This window comes from Neolamprologus brichardi, chromosome 6 (genome assembly GCF_056152115.1).
Source record: "Neolamprologus brichardi isolate AB-2024 chromosome 6, ASM5615211v1, whole genome shotgun sequence".
Lineage (NCBI taxonomy): Eukaryota > Metazoa > Chordata > Actinopteri > Cichliformes > Cichlidae > Neolamprologus > Neolamprologus brichardi.
The window spans coordinates 14,107,275-14,130,156 of NC_142109.1; the positions used below are offsets into that span (position 1 = coordinate 14,107,275).

The following is a 22,882-nucleotide window of genomic DNA, read 5'->3' on the forward strand; positions in this document are numbered from 1 at the left end:
ATGTTTGCCATCTTTGATATTATCCTTATCCATAATTTGTGGCCCAATCATCCAAAATGTACTGTCCTGCAGCACTGATCAAGAGTTTATATAACACGAAAATACATATCCTTTATTCCTTCTGGCATAACTGAATGATGGAGTCTGATGATACCTGCTTGCTCTTTTTCTTTCCTGGTTAGCAGCAAAACTGCTGATCTGCTTAAATTGGTCAGCTGCCTCTAGCAGTTCAAAACTTGAGAGCCAGAGGCAGCGAGAAAAATAAGGTGGGGGAAAAAAAACAAAGACTTGTCAGTAGCCTTGATGAGTCTGACATCTTTATTTGGTGCTATTTAGGCCGAAGCTCCTTAGGCAGAAATACTGTACCTTCCAGGAATGTCAACCAGACAAAGACAGCATTTGTGAAGAGGACCCCTAGAAGATACGAGGCACAGAAGGCTTTACAGTAGCAAATCAGTTGACAGGTGCCTTAAATAAGACAACATCTCAGTTTAGGCCCCTTCTTCAAAAATCCACTTAGATCCTCCTCTCAGGTAAAGCGTTTATTAGACTGCTGCTTATTAGCCACATGGAGTGGTATTAGGAAAGCAGGGCATAGCTGCACCCAGTCCCCGTTAAACGGCCTCATGCGGATAGAGCTGGGGTGGATTAGAGTCTGATGAATTAGTCGGTGAAGAGGTAGTGAGTTAGGAGGGCTGAGCTAGAGAGCGTGTAGAGCAAGGCATACCGGGAGAGAAAGAGAAGGGAAATAAATATCAGCGAGTGTTTGAAATCAAATCATTTCAGCCATCACTCAATAGATGTTGGCTCAGTGGCTTTTTTGCATAAAACATACATGAAATAATTACTGTCGATGGTTCTTAATTTAGAGGGTGTTAAACAGCTTGTAGACATCTGGTACTGATCCGAGTAGGGTCATTCAAAATTCATCTAACCAAATTAAGGCGAGGAGCTAAGGAGAGGAGTGTGGGATGGAAAGGAAGTGTATGTGTGTATGTCTATGTGTGTGTGTTGGGAGGGGGCTATGGGGTGGCTGGAGGAAAAAAAGAGCAGCACACACACACACATACATTTGTGAACCGACATGCCACAAGATAACTAACATAACTAGACGCAAGGTGGGCTTCATATAGGAGTGTGTCTGTGTGTGTGTGTTTGGGAGGAGGGGGTGGACTGGGTCCTTGCAGGGGGATCCTTAGTGCTGTCGATGGGGGGTAGTAAATATGCAAAGAACGAGTAAATTAAATCAAACTGCCAAACTGTCAATTTCGGGGTAGCGTGACTAGTGCATGAAAATGGCATCACTGGAAGGTATCAAGGCTTTGGCGGCCCCTTATCCCTGGGCTTTTCTGGCATCGGTTCAACTTTGTGTAGAGAGGTGGCTAATTTTGCATGCAAATTTCAGTCAATAAGCTCCAAGCGAGGCGTCCCAGGATATTTCAAAGGATCTGACAGTAGTTTCCCCCCCCTCCGCTCTCCTTCTCTCTATCATTCTTGCTCACATTCTTCTTTTGGCTCCTGAATACCAACTAGACAGACAATGAAATTCAATCACCCATTTGCTTACGCTTTGCAAATGCATGTTGTCCCCTCGATGCTGCTGCTGCTGCTGGTACCCCCCCCCCAACTATTCAGCCAGCCCATCCTCTCTGCCCAAACACCTAAAAATAATGAGAGGGGGTGTGTGAGAATATGTGCGTCAGTGCGCGTGCATGTGTATCATTACCTTTCTACGCTCATGTCCTCCCACTCGTCTTTAGCGGCACTGGAGCTTGGGCCTTGCCAGCTGATGGCTTGATTGGCGCCGACTCTTTGGTGGCTGCGCTGCCGTAGCAGACCTCTGTGCCTGGTTGTTTTGAATTTGACCTTGCTGCTAATGCTGTTAGCGATCCCACCTGCCCGCATCGGTCCTGCAGCACGATTCCTATAGAAGTCCTTAGCTGCTCTGAGAATCCCCAGCTCCTGTCTCAGCTTCAGCAACTGCTGATGAAGCTTTGTAGCCTCTTTCTGAGACGAGGCCAGCTGTACTTCTAGAGCCTTGACCTCACTACAGTGCTGCTCCTCCTGAGCCACGGCCTGCGCATGGGCTGCCTTTTCACGAGCAGCTTCTTGAGTTCTTTGATGATCCAAAGAGGCTTGGAGTTTGCGGCAGTTGTGGGCCAAGTCTTCGTTGACTTCGAGTAGCTGCTCTTTTTCATCTTTCAACCTTTCTGTCTGCTCCTCCATGCTTATCATTCTTTGCTCCAGTTGATCAATCTGAAAACAAAATAAAAAATACATGGGGCTTCTGTGCTACAAAATAATCAATTTTGGCTTATATATCTGTAGTTTTTAGGGTTTTTTTTTCGTTTTTAAAAAAACCCAGAAATACTTATTCTTGGACTGCTAGCGACAAAATAACAACCTGCTCTATAGTATTAATATTAGTAAGATTCAATGAGAAAGACCATATCGTGATTTACTAGTTTTTCTCTCCACTGATATTTTCCCAAGTGCGTAATTACAGTTTGCTGTGTGGGTGGGGGGCGTAGAGGGGAGCAATACCGTGGTCCCCAGTCAAACACGGTTATGGACATCTGACTTGCACCCCGTTACCCTGATCACCTTTAACTACGCTGCAACCATGAGCACTTAGTCTATTTGTTAGATCTTTGGTGGAGACTGTTTAAGAGAACAGTGGATGCCTGCTGGGTTTGTGCCTCCAGGCAATTTTTCCCTTTTATTTGGTTCTCTCTCTGCCTGCTGGTGAAGCCTGGTACCCTTCAAACAAAATTAGACGGCTATCCCCACTCCTGATGATTTACTGCCATGAAGGCTGAAGGGGTGGGGGAACATATAAGCTCATGCAAGCAGGGTTTTAAATGTGTGTGTGAGTGTGAGCATAAAACATGCCTCCAAACCTATGAAATCTACGTTAAATCAACTAGTATTTTCTGGGATACACAAATTATATTTGGCAATTTACAGACTGTCTAGTTGATACTGTGCTTGGAAATTACTACATGACCCTTCTCCAACGCATACGAACACGTACGTTAAACTATTCTTGAAAGAGCAAAACCAAAAATTTCTGAGAGCTGCCATGCTGTACTTATGGCTGTGTTGGATTTCCTTTATAGGCAGTGACAAAGAACACCCCGTGACAGCATAGTGCTGTACCTTTTTCAATGACTGCTCCATTCGACCTGAAAGAAGAGAAGGCTTTTTCGGAGTGCTGCTTTTGACCTGGTGCTCCTCAACCATTTTGTGAAGTAATTCTGCAAAGAAGAACAAAGCTTGTTATTGTGACACTTTGTGTCAAATTCAAGCTGCTCAATCAATAGAATAATTATAAAAAGGGTACATTTAAATCAATTAGCATTAGTAAGGTCTAATTTCCTTCCTGAGGTTCAGTGTCTTTTTTCCTTTTTGTCAATCAAATCTGAAAAATCCCTAACGCTGTGGACTTGGAATTTTCTCTGCAAAAAGCACCTTTGGTTTCAAAAATCTTACACAGCCCTTTAACTTCAGATTAATAGAAAGGTGTTTTATTTAATAGTCCACCGGGAAATAGGAAAACAGGGCTCAGAAGTGCAGGCGGGTGTATACTATATGCAACCTCTCTCGGGGGACCTAAAACAAACGAAGAGAAGTGCTTGAATCCCTTGTGAATACACAGCCCCAGGCTGCACTGCTTTGTAGTCCACTATGTTTCCCCAAAGGACTTCTAATCTCCACAGACAAACATGCAGCTTTATTCTGGGAACTTCAATAGTGGCCCTGGCAAACATATGATTTAGACTTTATGATAACAGCAGAAAGCATGCAAGAGTGCAAGTGCTCAGGCATTTGATGCATGTGTATTCATGAACACATCTAACACAATCTAACAGACCTCTGTCACTGCTACCTACCCAGTATCTACCTCCTGAAGTACAAACAACTTCCCTGCCTACGTATATGCGAAGGGTAACACAAAACTTGAGGTTACTCTATTCCGTAACCCCCGTTCTCTGATAACATGAGTGAGGTGTCTCACTATGGGGAACGCTCTCTCAGCGTTGTCCTCAGAAGCCTCTATATCATTACTGGTGATCTGGTGAGACACCTCACTCATGTTATCAGAGAACAGGGGTTACGGAATAGAGTAACCTCAAGTTCTCTTTCAAACATACGTTTTGGTGTCTCACTATGGGGATATGCAGACTCCCGTATTGCCAGATAAGCCCATCTGAACGACTGACTGTCAACTTAGGAGGTCTCGTGGGGCCCCACACTTAACACAGTGTGGACTAGAGTTGGTGCAGTGACATCCAACCTGTAAAACCTTGCAAAGGTGGGGGGGCAGACCCGTGCTGGAATAAGCCACTTGGATCGCCTCAACAATCCAGTGTGAAATGCGTTGTTTGCTAACGGGCTTGCCAAGATGTGGTTTAGCCCAGGAAACAAACAGCTGATCCAACCTCCTGAAAGCCTTCGTTCTCTCTATATAGGTACATAAAGCCCTAACTGGACAGAGAGCATGTAGTTGCTCCTGTTCAGGGGAGGAGAAAGGAGGAGGGCAAAAAACTTCCAGCTCCAATGTGGTGCATTGGAGATAAGGATTTTTGGGCACAAAGGCCGGATTTGGCCTGAGTGTGACTCTAGAGTTATCCCGTGTGAATCGGGTGCACTCTTTGTGTACTGACAGGGCATGAATATCACTGACACGCTTCGCAGATGCGAGAGCCAGGAGCAATGCAGTCTTCAAAGACAGGATTTTTATTTCCACCTGGTTTAGTGGTTCAAATGGTGGCTGCGAAACTGCCCCCAGCACCAGGGATAAATCCCACGTGGGAACGAGAGGTTTAGACACTGGGTGGAGCCGTCGTGCCCCTTTCATGAAACGGCAGACTAGCGGGTGATGGCTCACTGGGCCATCCACGAAGCCCACATGGCAGGCTGAAATGGCTGCTAGATATACTTTAATTGTGGAAAAGGCCTTTCCTTTATCTAACAGTTCTTGGAGAAAGGAGAGACTTTCCACACCATTCCTCAAATACCCTCCACTTGTTCTCATACAATGATCTTGTGGAGGGGGCTCTAGCACTCTGTATAGTGGCTATAACACCCCTGGGGAGTCCTGCTGTACTCAGATTCAACCTCTCACGGGCCAAGCCCACAGGGCGAGGAGCTCGGGGTGAGGGTGAAAAATCTCCCCCCTGGCTTGGGAGACTAGGTCTCGTTGGAGAGGGAGAGGCCAAGGTTCGCTCCACAAGAGGGGCATAATCTCCGCTAACCAATGGGACCTCGTCCACCTTGGGGCGATCAATATCATTGTTAGCCCTCTCTCTCTCACTCTGGTTAGAGTGGGAGAAATTAAGGCCAGTGGAGGGAACGCATAAAGCAGAGCTTGTGGCCAGTTTTGAGCTAATGCGTCTACCCCTAGCGGAGCCTCCTGGTCCCTCAGGGAGAAATACAGTGGACACTGAGCGTTCTTCCTTGAGGCAAACAGATCGACCTGTGGGTGGCCAAAGCGGGTCCAGATTTGGGTCACCACATGTGGGTGCACGGTCGAGTCCCCGTACTGTGGGTTTCCCCTGGACATTAAGTCTGCTCCCAAGTTCAGAGCTCTTGGAATGTGAGTAGCTCTCAGTGACAACAGATTGATGCTGCTCCACATGATCAGTCTGCGAGCCAGCATGTGCAAAGGACGGGTCTGTAACCCGCCTGCAAAGCGCAGGAATTTTCTGTGAGGCGGATAAATAGGGATGTGAAAATATGCGTCCTTCAGGTCTATTGATGTAAACCAATCGCCTGGGCGCACTACATGCAGCAGAGTGGTGGTCGTCAACATCCTGAATTTGTATGACCTCAGATGCTGATTCAGAGCCCGTAGGTCCAGTATTGGACGCGGTCCCCCTCCCTTCTTGGGCACGAGAAAATACTTTGAGTAAAAGCCGCATTGGCTCTGCTCCTGGGGTATTTCTTGTACTGCTCCCTTTGATAGCAAGGTAGTTATTTCTTCTTGCAGGATCCTGGCTGATTCGCCTTTTGCAAGAGAGAAAATCACTCTGTGAAATCTGGGAGGGGTGGTTGCGAATTGCAAACGATAGCCTCGCTCTAATGTCCTCACAACCCATTCTGGCGCAGCGAGAGCTCGCCATCTCTCTATTCTTGCTGACAGCCGCCCCAAAGGCAGGCACTCCACAGTAGACGGAGCTTTGGCTCCCTGTTGTGGTGGAAACTGGTCCTGCGGGCCAGACCCGACTGCGCATGCGCGGGCAGCCCGCACTTGACCACCGCTCATGGGGCCGGACACCACTGAGGGAATCAACCCCGTTGGTGTCTGGGTGCGTGGGGGCATTATGTTTTTCAACATACTCTCTGTGTTTTTCACACATTTTTCCCGTGCCCTTGGCAACATGCCTGGATGCAATGGGTAAATTTTTAATAAACAGTGTGTTTTTGTGAGACTGTGACATGCTTGATTCAGCTGAACAGTGTCTCGTCCTCTCTTTGTTGAAATGCGCTCTGTGGGATCCAACTCGAGTCCCAGACGCTGAAAGGTGGAGGCAGAACACACTTCTCCGAATGGGCTTCGGAACTGAGCCCTGGAGTGAACTTGGAGCCCGGGCTGGTCTGGCTCCGATCTCCCTGTGGGGGATGTTAGGCAGTCCGCTTCTTCTTGCGGTCCGACTGCTTGGCTGGTGGTGGAGCACCCTGAGCGGCAGCAGGCGGGACATGTTTCCTGGGCCAGTGGGTCTTAGGGTTCTAAACGAGGGATTCTAAATGTCGGCTGGTGACCTGAGCGAACATGCGGCGACTGGGTGGAGGCGGGGGCGTAGCCTGGGTCTTCCGAGGGAGACACAGCTGCAGGGCCTCTCCCTCTTTCTTTTTCTCCTCGCACCGTCTTGGCGGGGTCGATGCTTTCATCCAGAACGTCACGTTTTTCTCCGTCTGAAAGCCCCGACAAGTTCAGCCATCTGGCCCTCTCCTGTAGGACGATGATGCTGAGAGCTCTGCCCGCCGCTTGTACTGCTGCTCTAGTGAGGTGGAGACATTGGTCCGTAACAACGCCCAGCTCTTCCCACAGCTCGCTAGCATCCAGGTTCGCAGCAGTCTGGTCCTGGAGCTCCGCCGAGTAGGCTAGCAGGAGCGATGAGGCGTTCAACACCCTCACGGTGGTGGCAACCGATTTATACGCCTTGTCAGCCAGGGAGGACTGAAGGCGTTTGGCCTTGGAGGGCAGGGACGGACCAGATGACATGGAACGTTTCTGGTTTGGGTGGAGATGAGAAGCCACTAGATTCTCCACTGTGGGAATTTGGTAGATGCCCTTTTCCTTCATTCCAGCACAGTCAAATGCCGCTGCTCCCTGCATGGGGTTGGGTGACGAGAATGCTTGCCCAGCAGCGTGTGACCTCGTCCATGCATTCAGGGAAAAGTGGCAGTACCTGCTTAGTAGTGCACTTCGCTTTGGGGAGCCTTTTACCCTCGTATCGTGAGGTGGAGGTCCCCGTTGTCACCGCGGGCCATGGGATCGCCAGCTTTTCAGCTGCCCGTTTTGCAACGTCAAATAGCTCCATGCCACGGGACTGTGTGCCGGGGTTATCACAATCTGCCCCTTGTGTCGCAGAATTCTGACCAGAGGGGACAAAGAAAACGTCGTCATCCTCGTCCGAGATGAGATGTTCCGACGCTCCCTCAGAGGATTCGCTGAGTAGCTCGTCATTAACCTCGAGGGAATCAGACAGCATAGCTTCGCAGCTGACCTCGGCATCATCCGCCAGCGGGAGGACGATATCCATCTCGTCGCCCCAGCTGATGCCTGGTGTGGCGGACTCAGTGTGCTCCATCGGTGGGCCGATTGGAGACAGCATTGGGTCCTTCTTTGACAGGCTAGCCTGGCGGGCTAGCCTTCGGCAAAGGCTTTTTAGGGTGAAGCGAGCGCAATGTTCGCATGAACCCGGTGTGGAAATAGCCGTTTGGGCGTGTTGCAGCCCGAGGCACATCACACACGCGTCATGTGTATCTGAACCTGAGATTTTGCAACCGCAGGGGCAAATTCTGGGAAGCGGTTTGCAGTCTGCCATATTAAGGAAACTTGGTGTAGCTAGCTTGGAATGGCTGGACGGCTAACGCTGATCTTTTTTTTCTCTCGGTCGGGTAGCTATGGTGAGGTAGTATGACCTAGCTAGTGTAGTGGCTAGCGCTTGTGCTACCTGGCTTGGTGACCGTGTGTAGCAAAAAACAGTTAGCTTGGTCAGCTAGCTGTTGTGCTAGGTGCATAGTGGCAGCTAACATACTCTCCAACCTGGCTCTGTGGTGAAGAGCAGGCGACTCGAAACGCGAACTATGCTAGCGCCCAGTGACCAAGTTGTTAGCTTGCTCGCGTGGACAGTTAAGCTAGCACTCACGTTCACAGTCAGGAGAGATGAGGTTTCTAAGAAGCGAGAAGAGGAAATTGAATGATGGGTGACGCTGCGTCATACCCTTTTATAGGGAGGAGGATGGCCCCTTCCTGAAGCAAGCCTCACGACTGCCAGCCAATGCTGGCTGGAGTAATGATATAGAGGCTTCTGAGGACAACGATGAGAGAGTGTTCCCCATAGTGAGACACCGAAACGAATGTTTGAAAGAGAACAATACAAAACATTCCGCTTTTCTTTCTCTCCTGTTTAAACATTCCTGACAGGATGACCAAAATAATTTGTACAATGAGGCTGGAAACATTAAATATTCAGGACCTTGACTTTTTAGGTCACTTGATCTTTTGGAGAACGAGTTGAGGGGAAAAAAGCGGCCACAGAAGCAGAGAGCAAAAAGAGAGAGGGTCATGTTGTAAAGAGCTGCTGCTCCCTTGCTTTGCATTGATGCTTTGCCCAGGGAAGTTTGTTACTTTGAATTAGCCTGCCCTTTTGTCTTCCCTACATGTCACATTCAATCAGACAGAGCACCAAATAGGACAGGAGGGCTGCTGTGTTCGCTGGGTACATAACCAGGTTGGGAGACAATTATCCAGCTCCAGCACTGGTGGCATGGGAGTTGGCACCTCAGCACTACCTTGATAAGAAGACGTGGTGGCTCCCTAGTCACCCACTGTTGAAGGAGGTTCTGGCACTGCAGCATACATTAACATCCCTCCCGTGTCTCCTCATAGGAAGCAGCACAAAGACTCCGTTCCTTTCATCTGCTGTCTTTCGTTAGTGTGATCCTGGTGTGAGCGACTGAACCTTGCATCTTTTTGATCGGGTCAAAGCGGTTCCTCAGGAGTAAATCTTATGGCCATCCATAATTTCCTCTTAAGAGTCTTGACTTTATGTCCAACTGACTCCAAATATACTCAGTTCAGTGTAGATTTAATATGAAATATTCTGAATATTGCCACAATGGTGTAACCTTATTTGGACTGCAAAACAGCAGACATGTTCATAATCTGTATTAAAACTATACCAAATCAGAAAACACAGATGCCTATCTATTGCTGAGACCACACTCCGTCAAAGTTAAGGGATTCTTCCCTGACAAAATGTAAAGCCAAGCATGTCCTTTCAACAGAGGCTGCTTTCTCATATTCCTAACTAGACTGCCAAAAGAAGTCGAGCCACTATTTTAATTAGTGCAATCCTTTAAATCACATGCTTGCATCTTCACCAGACACCATCATTGGCTGTGAAGAAAATTAAAGTGATATAGAACAGATCTGTTATTGAACTAGTTAATTAAGGTCACTGGTTGCAGTGGTCAGCATCTGACAAAGCTGCAGATTGGATTAAAAGGGATGTAATTTTTAACACCAGGAATAATACATGCAGACAAGATGGACACCACACTTGATGTCCTAATCAATTTACCAGGAGTTGATCAAGTCTTAATTGAGTTGTCCTATGAATTCTCCTGGGAGTAGTCTTATTAAATCCGCGCAGTAATGCACATGGCCCTGACCAGACCAGTGCTTAATTAAAAAAAAAAAAAAGAAGAAGAAGTAGCATTGCAAACAACACGAGCTTAAAATTAAAAACACAATAACTGCGTAGAATTCAGTTTAGTTTAATTATTTTCAGACAAATTGAAACATTCATTCAATTAATAAAGACCGAAGAGAAAAGCATTATTTTGGAATTTTTAAGGCACTCCCTGACAAAAAGAAGAACTAGTGTGAAGGAAAATGCTCACCTTGGTGTTTGTTTGCAAGACAGAGGTGGAGTTCCTTTACTGTGGCCCGGTCAATAGCAGCCTGGACTTGCAGCATGTCAAGTTCTTCTTCCAAGCCAGCTCTGCATTAAACACAACATCAAATTTCCTTCAAACAAAGTTTGCTAAGTCAAATCTATGTTTTTCGAAACACTGGTTAATCATTTTTCAGACGTGTGCTTCAGAGATAAAATGTTTTATTTCTTTTTGATAGATTTTGATGTACTGAGTCCAGATATGACGTATGAAATAGCTGATTGGCTACTGTTTGTGAGATATTTAATATTTTTTTTAAATAAAAAATATATATATATATGTATTACACCTATGTTTATTGTTTAGTTGAGTTTAAATTGTGTATAATGCTGTGTTTGCATTAATAAATTGCCAGCTGGAATCACCGATACGTTATTCAGAAGTTTTTTTTCTATATCGCCCACTCCTATTTTCAACAGCATATTGTGAAAGAAAATGAAAACTGCTGGGATATTTCAATTTGCTTTAAAAAATTCTAAGTTCACTTTGCAGTATTACAGATCTCCTGCTACTAGGAAGGTCAAATTCAAGGTCAGTGCACATGTCAAAAGGTCACACGGCGATAATATCATAGAATTTGAAATTTGACAATTGCATTTCTTCTTTACTTAGTAGTGCAATCATAAAAACTAGAGCCAACCAACAATTTTGAACATCATTTTCAGTTTCCCAAAATGAGTAAAGTTTCACTACATTCATTTCCAAAGGTTTGTGGCTATAGAACAGTAAAATATGAAAGGAGTAACAAAGAAACGCAAAAAAACAATCAACACAAGAACTGTGTGATGAGAATCTTTTACTCTCAATTCCACTGTGGAAACCATTAATGTAGAAACTTTTAATGGACTTTTTAACTCGAATCTTATGTGCTGGCTTCTGTTCCCAAGGAAAAAAAAAGATGACACGGCGAAGAAATCAACTAATTAAAATGCTTTTTAATTCATCTGGAAATCAAAGTGACAAGCAACATGAAACGCCAAGGTGGGAAAGTACAGTGTGTAACTGTGGGTGTTTGTGTGTATCACAGCAGACAAACAGACTGTAAAGTGTGCCCAATTACCTCTCAGCAATTAGCTTGATTCCTGCTAAAGGCTAATTATGTGGAGCCATGCTCTAGACTTTGCACTTTCAAGTTATTATTAGGACCCCAACTGAAGTCTACTGAGGATACACACAAACCCACTGAGACAACCACACCTGAAACACACACCTAATTTCCCTCCCTTTTGCTCCACGGAGTCAAAGAGAAACACTAGAAACAAGCTCCTACTATAGTGGCATTCTTCCCTCAGTTAACCTCATTACAAAGGCAGGTCTTCCTCCTGGCTGATTCTTAAGGCTTGTGGTAAGCTGAGCAAGCATGTTCCATTATGAAGCATTTGAGTAGTAAAAGGGCATTTGTGGTAAGGGTGAATTATGATGTGCATAATGCCAATTAACACAAACTCGGCACCTGTTTCAACCAATCTAATTTTGCTACACCAACCAAGAGATTCTTCCAGACATATGGCAAGAAAATTACATGGGAGAAGTTATCGGCATAGCAAAGGGATGGGAAGTAATTAGCATTTTAGTCCACACAGTCCAGCAGAGAGGCAGTCTAATGGCTGACCACAGCCTAAATAAGTACACAAATGACTCTCCCAAAGGGAGTGAGGAAGCAGATGGATATGTGTCGCTCTTCTATAGATTTTCCTCCATAAATGAACTCCAGTCGATGAAGCAGAGGCACTGCCTTATGTGTCCAGGCTGTTAATGGGACAAATGAGCTGAAATATGCAGTGTGTGAAAGGAGCCTGCTCCATCTCATGTTTCTTTTTTATGCCTGTTTGGATGCTGATGGTATTGATGCTCAACCAAAGCTCATATGTAAAACTTTCAGTTTTGCTGAAGGATAAGCATAGTTTCTTAGATGAAGAAGAGATTGGATTGCAAATGGAGTTCATTGGCCAGGGGACTGCAGTTTCACAGCATAACATCCTGTAGATGGAATACTACTGCAACTTGTACTCAGTAACAGTTGTGGCAGACTCTGCTCATATCTATAAGAGATAGGAAACTAACAGAGCTAGGGTTGGTACGACAGCAGTAATACAAATTTGGTAAGGTAATTTTCCAGAAGAAAATGTACGGCAACTGTGCAACCCACCCAAAACATTTAAACACCTTTGGTTCACTGGTGAATTTGCACTTTAGAATTGACTGCTATGCTATTTGTTCCATTTGTTTCAGTTTTAAAGTTAAATGTTAAATTATCTATAGTCCCACAAGTTTTCTGTTTTCTTACTTTGTGTGTAGAACTACATTTTTCCAATTTTTACAACCTCTCTCTTTTCTTAGTGAAATAAAAATGTCAAAAATGTGATTTCAAATTAGGATGAACTCCGACTCCTTGAGTGAGTAATCTGACAAATAGAGGCAAAGTATTTTCACTCTACTGAAGATATGGTAATAAAAAAAAAAAAGAGCAGCATCAAGAATTTAAATTAAATATTGAGGCAACATCATATAGTTGTGGCACAAGCTCAAACTCCAACCTCAAGGAGCTATGTTTTAGATGTGCATCAAACTACACCAACCTGCACCTGAAACAAAATACTTTCGCCATCTTTTCCCTATGTTGCACTACCTCCAGTAATGTGAAATTTATTTGAAATGAAGCCATGATTTCCTGTCATATGCTACATATTGCTAAGGAGAAAATGTTCTCTAAAGCTGCACCTCCTACAGAGTTCTTTGAGTCTTTTTTTCTTTTCTTTTCTTTTTTTTTTAATCAGGATGATAAATCAAATGAAGCTAGCCGGACAATTTTCAATTCCCTCTCAACTTGCCGCTTCACCTAAGGTAAAAGAGAAAAAAAAATCAGCAGGCATAAAAGCAAAAGAAGTTTCTTGGCAGAAACTAAACTAAAGGCAACAGACAGGTGTTATGTTTGCTAATGATGTGGTCTACAATGTAAGTCTATGTCTCACGCCGCTCTTTTGGCCCCGTTTTAAAAAACATTTTCGCGCTCACGCTGTGCTGGTACTTCAGCCACGAGCTATCCACTCCATGTCATTTGATCTCAGCTCTACATGTGCTGCACTGAAAACAGCTTAGAGCACAAACTGCCAGTGTTCCTCCACAATTATGTACAACGCAACGCATCATTCGCAGCCATTGTGATTTCACACACCAGCCTCCTCTTGGTTTCTCTCTCGGCACAGAGCGGGGAACAGGGTGAGAAAGTGAAAACACCACTGGCATTTTCATCACTGGGGAAAGATTCTTGTTTTTGGGGTGTGTGGGGAGATTTCCCCCATGGTTAAACTCGGACTAGGAGGCTGTTTGTTCATGGAGGGAGTTTCAGCGGATAAGCCACTGCTGTCAGCAGAAACGGTGACTGGTGGAGTTCACGTTCCTCTGTGATCTACTTTTAGCTATGGGCAATGCAGCGGCAGCAGCAGCAGTGAATCTCGAAGAGGTTGGTACTCCTGCCATAGGCCAATCATGTGAGAAGTAAATGGGGATTTGTGTTACAACCACAACCTAGGATGTCCGCTTTACTCATGGTTAAAGAGGCTTGTTGATGCCGTTAGGTATCCTAAAATGAAATCAAACAATATCATAATGGTGTATTTTTTTTTAACATGGGAATGAGAAGGCCTGTCCATTAAAATCTTTTTAAATTTGACAAAAAAAAAAAAAGACACATACTGTTTTCTACTGTAAGTATGAATAGTGTTTGTGAGAACATACTTTGTGTTGTAATGTTGTCTCGATAAGATCGGATAAGACAGCGGTCCCCAACCCCAGGGCCTCGGACTGGTACCGGTCCGTGAGTCGTTTGGTACCGGGCCGCGAGAGTTGAGGCACAGGTGTGAAATGTATGGTTTTCAGGGTTTTCATCGGTTTTCAGCGTTATTTTGTTATCGTTTTTAACGTTAACTTGGTTTTCCTGGGTCTTTTCATGTGTGTTATGAATAAATCTTCTTTTTCAGTACCGGTACTAGTTTTATTTAGTTGTATTTATCTGCGACACCTTAAAGGCGGGTCCGTGAAAATATTGTCGGGCATAAACCGGTCCGTGGCGCAAAAAAGGTTGGGGACCGCTGGGATAAGATGACCCACTAAAGCCTGCAACATAATTACCAGCTAAGTGTAAAGATGGCTTTTTTTTTAGCATAGTAACTGACTTGCCAAATAATTAATGAGGGAAAACCTTAGTTGTCTGATTTAGGAAAATGCATATAACATTCTGTTTGTGTGTCTGTTTGTGTGAACAAATGTGTCCCTCCTCCAACTAAGCCCTGGTCCGGGCGGCAAAAGACTCTCATTACTTCTAATACCTTTTAGCAAATCAAGATGAAACGAAAAGAAATAGAGGAATATGAGGGTAAACTTTATTAAACTTAATTAGAGTCAATGTCGCTTATTGGGGAGGTTCACGTCCATAATGGTCACTCTCTACAGAGGAGCACTGCAAATGATCTCAAAGGCTTTTTCCCCAGTAATCGCTAGCTAATTTATGCTTTGATGTCGTCTGAGTATAGCATCTTAAGTCTGAGGGTGCACTGCATGTGTTTATTCTGTTTATGGAGCCTAAATAATCCTGCCTCTTTTTACCAACAGACCTTTAACAACAATTAACAAGCACGGACATGGAGCGCCGCAGACAGATGCATAATGAGGCAGATAAAATGATCCCAATGCGAATTTTCTAGCATACCCTGCCCACAGTTGCTTTCCAGCTATGTACCAACACCAGTAGGAAATCGTCCTTGGTGTCAGTTAGTTTATTTGTCTTATTATTTTTTGTCTTATTATGTTATTTTTGTTTAAAAAACATAGAGAAAGCTAAGAGATACTCTAAACAGGTTTAAATGCTGAATGTTTACATTGCCCTTTATACTGATCTGGTCATGATGACATTATTACATAAAGGAGTTTGTATGAAACCTTGTATGGATGAACAGCAAAAACCATGTAAGTGGTCCCTAATGATGAACCGTTCAAAGCATGGGTTAACATAAACCTTATGGAAATATTTAAACTCGTTCTTTAACTTCCAGTACATAAACATTTTTTAGTTCAGTTTTATTTATATAGCAACAACTCACAACAACAGCTGCTTCAAAGTGCTTACATTAGTACAGAGAAAATAGTCATGACACCGTATCAGCAAGTGTTTTTGTGACAGTGGGAAGGAAAAATTCCCTTTTATCAGGAAGAAACCTTAAGAGCCCCAGACGGCCCTCTCTGAGCCCGGCCATCTGCCTGGACCAGTTTGGGGTGAGGGGAAGAGGACAACATTAGGTCAACTGTCTCCTCCAAAACTGCTATTTTTAACACACACTCAATGTTTCCCATAAAAAAAAAAAAAAATCAATTTATCCATCTCTTCATCCATTTATCATGATTGTGGGGAGCTAGAACCCAGGATTTTCTTGTTGTAATGTGACACTACACCACCACGCTGCCCAAACAACTGTTTCAGAAAAAAAAAACACAGCTGTGATCTAGCATCAATTCAGAAATGTTATTGAGATGCAAGAAGGGCTATGTCATATCATACGGACTGTGATAACACCAATATAAATGTTTTTATGTTATATAAAAATATCTTATCATGCTATTATTGCTCGCAACAGCGTGCCTTTATGTTCCCTAGTGTGTACAACAAGGACACAAGCCCAGGCATGTCTAAGAGCAAGAGTCAAGTGTCAGCCTCTGCTGACCATTTAGTGCCTAAGGCTATGTCCACACGTACCCGGGTATTTTTGAAAACGCAGATTTTTCTATGCGTTTGCACCTTTCGTCCACACGTAAACGGCGTTTTCGGTCACTGAAAACGGAGATTTCTAAAAACTCTGGCCAGGGTGGATATTTTCTAAAACTCAGTTTTTGCATTTACGTGTGGACGAGAAAAACGGAGAAAACGCAGCGTCAAAGGTGTGCGCCTTTTTTGACGTCACAGTGTGTGCCATGTTATTGTTTCGGTGAAATGAATTTCTACAATACTGTTACTGTTAATTGTACTCTCTGCAGTGTTTAAATGCTTACATATACACACACAGTTACTGTCCCTCCACACATACGACTCGGTTCTGCTTCTATGCCCCAACTTTGTTTACTATTTCCCACCGAGGCTTCTAGACTTCTGATTGGCCAACATTTCTACATGGTTAGGAATATAGCGCCACCTGCTGCTTTGGCATGTTCCTAGCAGCGTTTTCCTTCATTTCTGCCTTTACGTGTGGACGGGATTATTTTTTAAAACGAAAACGGAAAATCTCCGTTTTCAAAAATAGCCTAAAAAGGAAGCTAGTTTAGCAACCTCTGGCAAAGCACAGCACTCTGCAAAATATGCAAGTAAACTGTTCCCGCTAAAGGTGGAAACAACATGTGTTTCACAACTTAAGGCAAAAAAACAGACCATTGAGTAAAATCAGGTTATAACAACTAGCTGGTGATGTGTGACCCAAATGTAAACAAATGGCTCAAATGGGTGTTGCTGGAGCACTGGCTAGATGCACTCCATATGACAGGGAAAGCAAACAGTGGATGGAAAACCAAGGTTTAGACCAGTGGCTATACTATAATTTTACTTTAAATTTAAAGCTTTTATGTTGATATTTGACTTATGCTGTATGACTGGATATGATACTGTGCCACTACTAGAATGCTGCTGTTGGCATCTTGTTTCAATAGATTTAGAGTTCCAATTAGGAAGTGCATTATCGAAGACTGTGGTGCATTTGAAAAGAAGGATTTATAAATGCTGCTTTCAAGCATCAACAAAACACTCAGTTATTTTTCTTTTCTTTTTTTAAATTGTCAGTAAATTATCTTTAAATATTGTGACATAATTTTGAGCCCGCATCACCGATCACTACAGGAAAGTGGAAAACTAAAGAAATCACTGTGTGACTCTAGTGACTGTTAAAGCAGTATCTGTAAAAACTAGCAGCTAATATTGGAAGGCTAATGGTACAACTGGAGAGATGGGTTGTGATGAAATGCAAAATAACCATGATAGAGCAGAGCTCAGCAGGAATATAGCCTAATACTGAGAGGCATTAAACAGAAAGAGCAGCTAAAAAAATCTGTTCGTGTTTTGAGATAAGTGATTAGGGGAGATAAAATAAAGAGGAGATCAAGATGCTCTGCGTCCTCCCAGTGCTGGCAACACTGCCAGCTGTAAGGAACTGCACAAGCTGAGCTGTGCCAAATGCAACATGGCATATCAAATCACTAAAGAGGAAATGGCCTTTAGAAAATTACAATTAGAAAAATGGACCACCACATTTTAATTTCCCCCAGGGATATGCTTTCCATCCTTTTTTCCCCCACCATATGCCTATGATCTAAACTTAGTCCCACATAAAACAATTTGCACTTTAAACTTACATCTCAGGAAACAGGAAATACACAACTTTTGTTAGTCTTTTAATGCTACATCAAAAGTGGTGTCACCAAATCTGGCACGCCACCTTTGAGAAATTTAAGCGTGGAGACGTGCATTAAATACTGCAAGTCAGCATTTAATATGTTGACTTGGTGATACTTTCTAATATTTTGTAAATTATTGCATCCTGTTTATCCTGTTTTCTAGGCAACTGTTTTGGAAACAGACTTGAGTTGGAGGTAGGAATTGTAAAATTTTAAAGTTGCTTGGAATGCATCTTTATGACCTAACATCAGTGACCAACTTCACTAATGTTTTGTCTGTGCAGAAGCAAAGGTATTAGCAAGTGCTTCATTCATCATTTATATAGCATTACTTCTCCATAGTATGCCATTTATAAATACAGATATACTCTATTTCTATGTCTATGATTATGATTATTACTAGCATTAATATAGCAGCAATAATAGCGATACAGTAGTGATAGCCGTACATGGGATAACAGTAAATGATGGATAAATATATTTGAATTTATAAATGACATACTAAAGAGGAGCAATGCTATATAAATGATTAATTAATAAGGAACTAAGACCTTACTAATGCATAACAGTGTGACATTATTATAAAGTGCTGCCAGCTTACAGACCTGATTAATATTCATACAGACTTGAGCCTAAAATAATACTCATTCAAGAGCATTTCAAAACTCAACAAATTAGTATTAGCTGCGTGTGCTGCCCAAAGAGACCTTTATTAATGTTACATGAAAAGTCATGCTTCCTGCAAGTTCATGCAATAGGTGTTTGCTATGATTTTCAAGTAAAAAGTTGTCAAATAATAAGTAATTTGTTGCCTAATTCATCCTTAAATTAAACCGCAGGGAGCCGACAAATCAGCGAACAAAACAGAACAGACCTGTTTCACCTTCCTCCTCACCCTGCTATTCAAGTGCTTAGATTACAGGGGGCTGGTTTTGATAACCCTCTTTTAGTGCTTTAGGGACCCACTGTGCACAAGTTATCAGAGCAATATTCATTGTGGGAAATGGTCATTTGGGCCTCAAGACAGTGCTTTAAATGTGCTGTTTTTGGAGAAGGTGAAAGAAGGCATCTGTGAATGATATCATGACAATGAGGAAACCAAATGAAAGACAAATAGAGTTTATACAGAGACTCTCCTCTAAACCAACCACTAGCTATTTAAAGCTTAATAAGGGCCTTTATTTAGCCCCATGTTTTTAGCTGTTATGAGATAACAATTACACTTACCTGACAGAACTGTTATGAACACATTTATAATAATACTAGTCAGTGAAAAGCAATTTTTCCCTCCATGCCCCAAGTCTTTTCTGGCATTTGCTTTAGGTTAACAGGACCATCTTTGGTTAGTTTCACTAGGATGGACTCATTCAACTGAAATTTGCATTGTGAGTTGCGGGAAAGTAAAGCTTTTTGGTTAAGCTGGCTTTGTTCATAGTCCCAAACTATTTTCACTCCTGTTAATTCTCACAACAGGTATGAAAGGAGGAGCAGAATAAAGATGGGAAAAGTAACAGGGAAGCTGCTGAGCTGTACGTGTGTGAAGATGCTTGCCCTGGAATTGAGAGGTTTTGTTTCTAAAGTGCAAGTTAAAAACATCTCAGACAAGTTTACTTTCCACAAGCGACCGTCGTGAGGTCGCATGTGAGGGCCGGGAAAGGAGGAAATGAGGTGGAGTGCTGGTCAGGGGCACATGGGGGGGATCAACACCAACCCCTAAGGACGAGGCAGTTGCACAGCTAGGAAGGAGGCCAGCAGCTCTCCATCCCTTGTGGTTTTCCTTGCAGGTCAGTTCCAAGGAACCTGCATGTTCACTGCGGTCTGTTCACTCCCACACGCCCTGCCTCTATATCATATTGTGCTCGGGTCTGCTCAGTTCTAGTCGTGGCCAGGCAGGCAGGCAGGCGGACGGACATCCCTTAACAGGCAGCATCAGCGGCACTAGGGCTGGTAGCCTGTAATTAGCTCGGACAGCTCAGGCTTGGAGAGAGCCAGCCGGGCTATATCATAATGAGCTCAGCTGGGATTAGGAGGACAGGGCAGGGGGGTGAGCAGAGGGGAAAGCAATGAAGGGGGTGGTGGTGGTGGGGAAGTACTAGAATTCTGGCCTCAGCCTACTGCAGCATCACAGAAGGCCGGAGGGAGACAACTGGGAAGACAAGTAGGAAGAGGGTAAGGGGAGGTTACAGAGGCACGAGATAGAGAAGGGAAGAGGTGAGCAGAGGTGAAGGCTAGGGAAGACTGGAGAGAGGTAGACCATGGCTTTAGGCCAAGCTTTGTGTAGCACTGCAGAGGGTCAGTGTTAGTGGTACGGTTACAGGGGGCTTCTCTAGATCAAACAAGACAATGGCTACACTACATCCAGAGACAGACTAAAGACAAAAGAAGGAGCAAAGAGAAGAAGTAACAAAGAAGTAACATGAAATGAAAAGCATCTCTCAAGTAACTTCAAGCTGGGAGTGTCAGTACTGTTGCTAAACTCTAGGTGCACATGTGAGCTAACAAGTCTACTGCAACTTAAAGATTGGAAATTTTCTGGCAGGGATTTTTTTAATGCAGGCAACTTACTTTTCAATAGAGAGTTTTCTGGTGAGGTTTTTCAAGTAGGCCAGCTCATTCCATACAGCATCACTGTCCTCTTGCCGCAGCTGCCACGGCGCTGCACGCTGTATCCTTCCACCTGGCCTAGACACACAACAAAAGAAGACCAAAGTGCAGCTGTATAGACAAGCGGAACTGAAAAACACAGGCTTACTTGGCACACATACGGACATAAGGAAAGTAAACCTACTAACAAGGGAAAATTGTTGGTACTATACATCACCTTGCTGCCTCTGGCCAATTCACTCTGGGTAACAAGGCCCCTTAGTGTTGCTGTGTTTTTGTTATTCAGCCATCTTTAGCAGTATTCAAATGAGCAGCCTTGACTTTGACATTTCAGTGGCAAATCATGTACCGACGTATGCATGTTTGTTAAAGCCCAGGGCACTGCCCGTGTGGCAGGGCAGTGGAGCATTCCCTGTGTGCCATGCAAATGTAAATAATGGCAAAAACACACTCGCAAACGAGGTCATTCAAATGTCTACACCTCACTTATGAATACTTAATGACACTTTGTGCTCAGTAGCTGCCGCCTCCATTGAACTTCCCATTTCAAATCACACACACACACATACACACACACCATCGCCACTGCCCCCAAATGCATCCCTGCACACATCCAACTCATCAATCAGCCAGAGCCCAACACATTCAATTCCAATTAGCCTTTCATTTGCAAACTAAAACAGGTTTTAGTGAGAAATCCACAGATTGCAAAAGAAGCAGTTGAGAAGAGAATACCGTTTTTGTCACGCACACAGACACACCGACTTCTCATTTTCACTCGATCAATGTGGCAGGGGTGTGGAAATGGATTGTGAGGGTCACTGTTGCGGAGGGGTCCTTTTCCCATGGTCATTATTGGCTATCTAGATGCTGCCGTGCTATGCTAATACTAGTTAAACCCTGGTGACTGGGAGTTAGAAGCTACTGAGGAATGGCAAATGTTTTCATTTAATACTGCTAATGCCCCCGTGAGCAATTTGAAGCCCTTGAACTTCTTTAGAGTGTAGTTGTGTGGCCGTACATGCGTGCTATGGGAGTAATGTGTTAGTTTCCCAGAGTCTAAAGCTATTTAATACATAACCTTACTGTACTCTATAGGCACAGAGACTGACATTTCTCTGAAAGCACACAATGAATGAAGCCAAACCTACATTAAAAGTGCCTGGAGTAAGTACAAGATCTTTTACCCACAGCTGTTTCAATTCTCCCTGTGCAATTTCCGGTTTGCAGTGTATCATCTGCATTACTTAAGAAATGTGCAAGAAGCTTTATTAAGTCATGGTAAAGCTTTATACATTTTAATTTGTTTACAGTGGGCCTAAAAGCTGTTGAACATGGAGCCATGAGAGAGCCATCTTCTTCAGGCCTCAGTGCATCCTCCCTTATGGTATCCTTGTTTCCATTATTAAGCAGGAGGAAACAGAGAGAACTTTTCCACGCTGCTGCGGCTAATTGCTCTGAATCAGGGGGAATCTGTTTATGGGCGCAACTTTGATCAGAGTACGGATGCTTTAATAACCTTTAATTTTATTTGCTCACCCCCATCATCCCCAGTCTGATTAAAAAACGTTTTCCCTTCTCTAATATAAATAAGAAGTTGGGTTTTTTTCTCTCTCTTCTTCACACCATTTTGGGAAAATATGGTGGTGCAGTAATGGTGAATGGCAGGGAGATTTCACTGGGACTGGCCAACTGCACATTGCCTGCATACCGATCAGCCGAGTGGACTGTTCTTCTGATTTGCGATTGGTTGGCAGTTCTATTCTGGGCGGGACTGGCTAACAGACACATTGCTGACATCTTTTGGCAGCTGATCGCACACAAACCAATCATCTAATCAATAATTTGCTGGGCAATGCTGGAGACTGACATAAGAAAAACTTTTGAACATAACTGGAATTTTGATGAAGATCATACCACATTTTCAGGGAAAAATTGAAAAATTCTGGTAATTCCAGTGAGTTACAAATTTTTCTTGCCTATGTAGCTTTGTCATAGATAGCTATGGGACATTCCTTTATTCTTGCTTCATCAGTAAAGCAGCTAAATAGTCTAGAGCTGATTTCATGTGTGGCATTTGTATTAGGATGCTGTTTTTGGTGGACATAAAACATGTGGACTACGCCCTTGAAGTAAATGAAATATGCCATTAGGCTGGAAGTTTATTAGATATACATTGGAGAGATAGCAAAAACATTATTTGTTGCTACATTGACACTTTGGTATATCTTTAAAAAAAACTACGAGTACAGGATTCCTTTCTATACTAAAGAAAACCCTTCACAGCATTCAGCCACATGAGAAACACTCTAAAGCAGGTGAGCATATTCTTGAAAAATTTAACATTAAGAGAAAACTTCACAAGAGCAAATACAAAGGGTTCACCACAAGGTGCAAAACACTCATCAGCCCCAAGGATAAAATGCTAGAATAGGAATAGACTTTGCTAAAGAATATCTGAAACACGCCGGATCACTACTCAACACAGCACTTTTGAAACTACCTTTACCAGAGGGTCATTTTGAAAAACGAAATATAATTTAAAAAATTGTGACACTGTCTAAACATTTCTAAACCTAAATGCATTTGTACAGGCAGGTGAAGAGAGACGCACTTACCCATTTATCGTTTGGTCAGGAACACAAAGGGGATCAAA

At 43.5% G+C, this 22,882-nt stretch overlaps 1 protein-coding gene across 1 annotated transcript in view; it reads right to left on the bottom strand.

Moving 5' to 3' along the window:
- The window catches only part of cntln (centlein, centrosomal protein), a 92,452-nt gene that overhangs the window by 37,594 nt on the left and 31,976 nt on the right, over window positions 1-22,882 (bottom strand). Inside the window, exons 13-16 of the mRNA XM_006787076.3 lie at window positions 20,188-20,304; window positions 10,138-10,238; window positions 3,160-3,257; window positions 1,727-2,256 (exon numbers count right to left, since the gene is read on the bottom strand). Coding sequence (XP_006787139.2) covers window positions 1,727-2,256; window positions 3,160-3,257; window positions 10,138-10,238; window positions 20,188-20,304 — 846 coding nt within the window. The remainder of the gene's footprint in view (window positions 1-1,726; window positions 2,257-3,159; window positions 3,258-10,137; window positions 10,239-20,187; window positions 20,305-22,882) is intronic.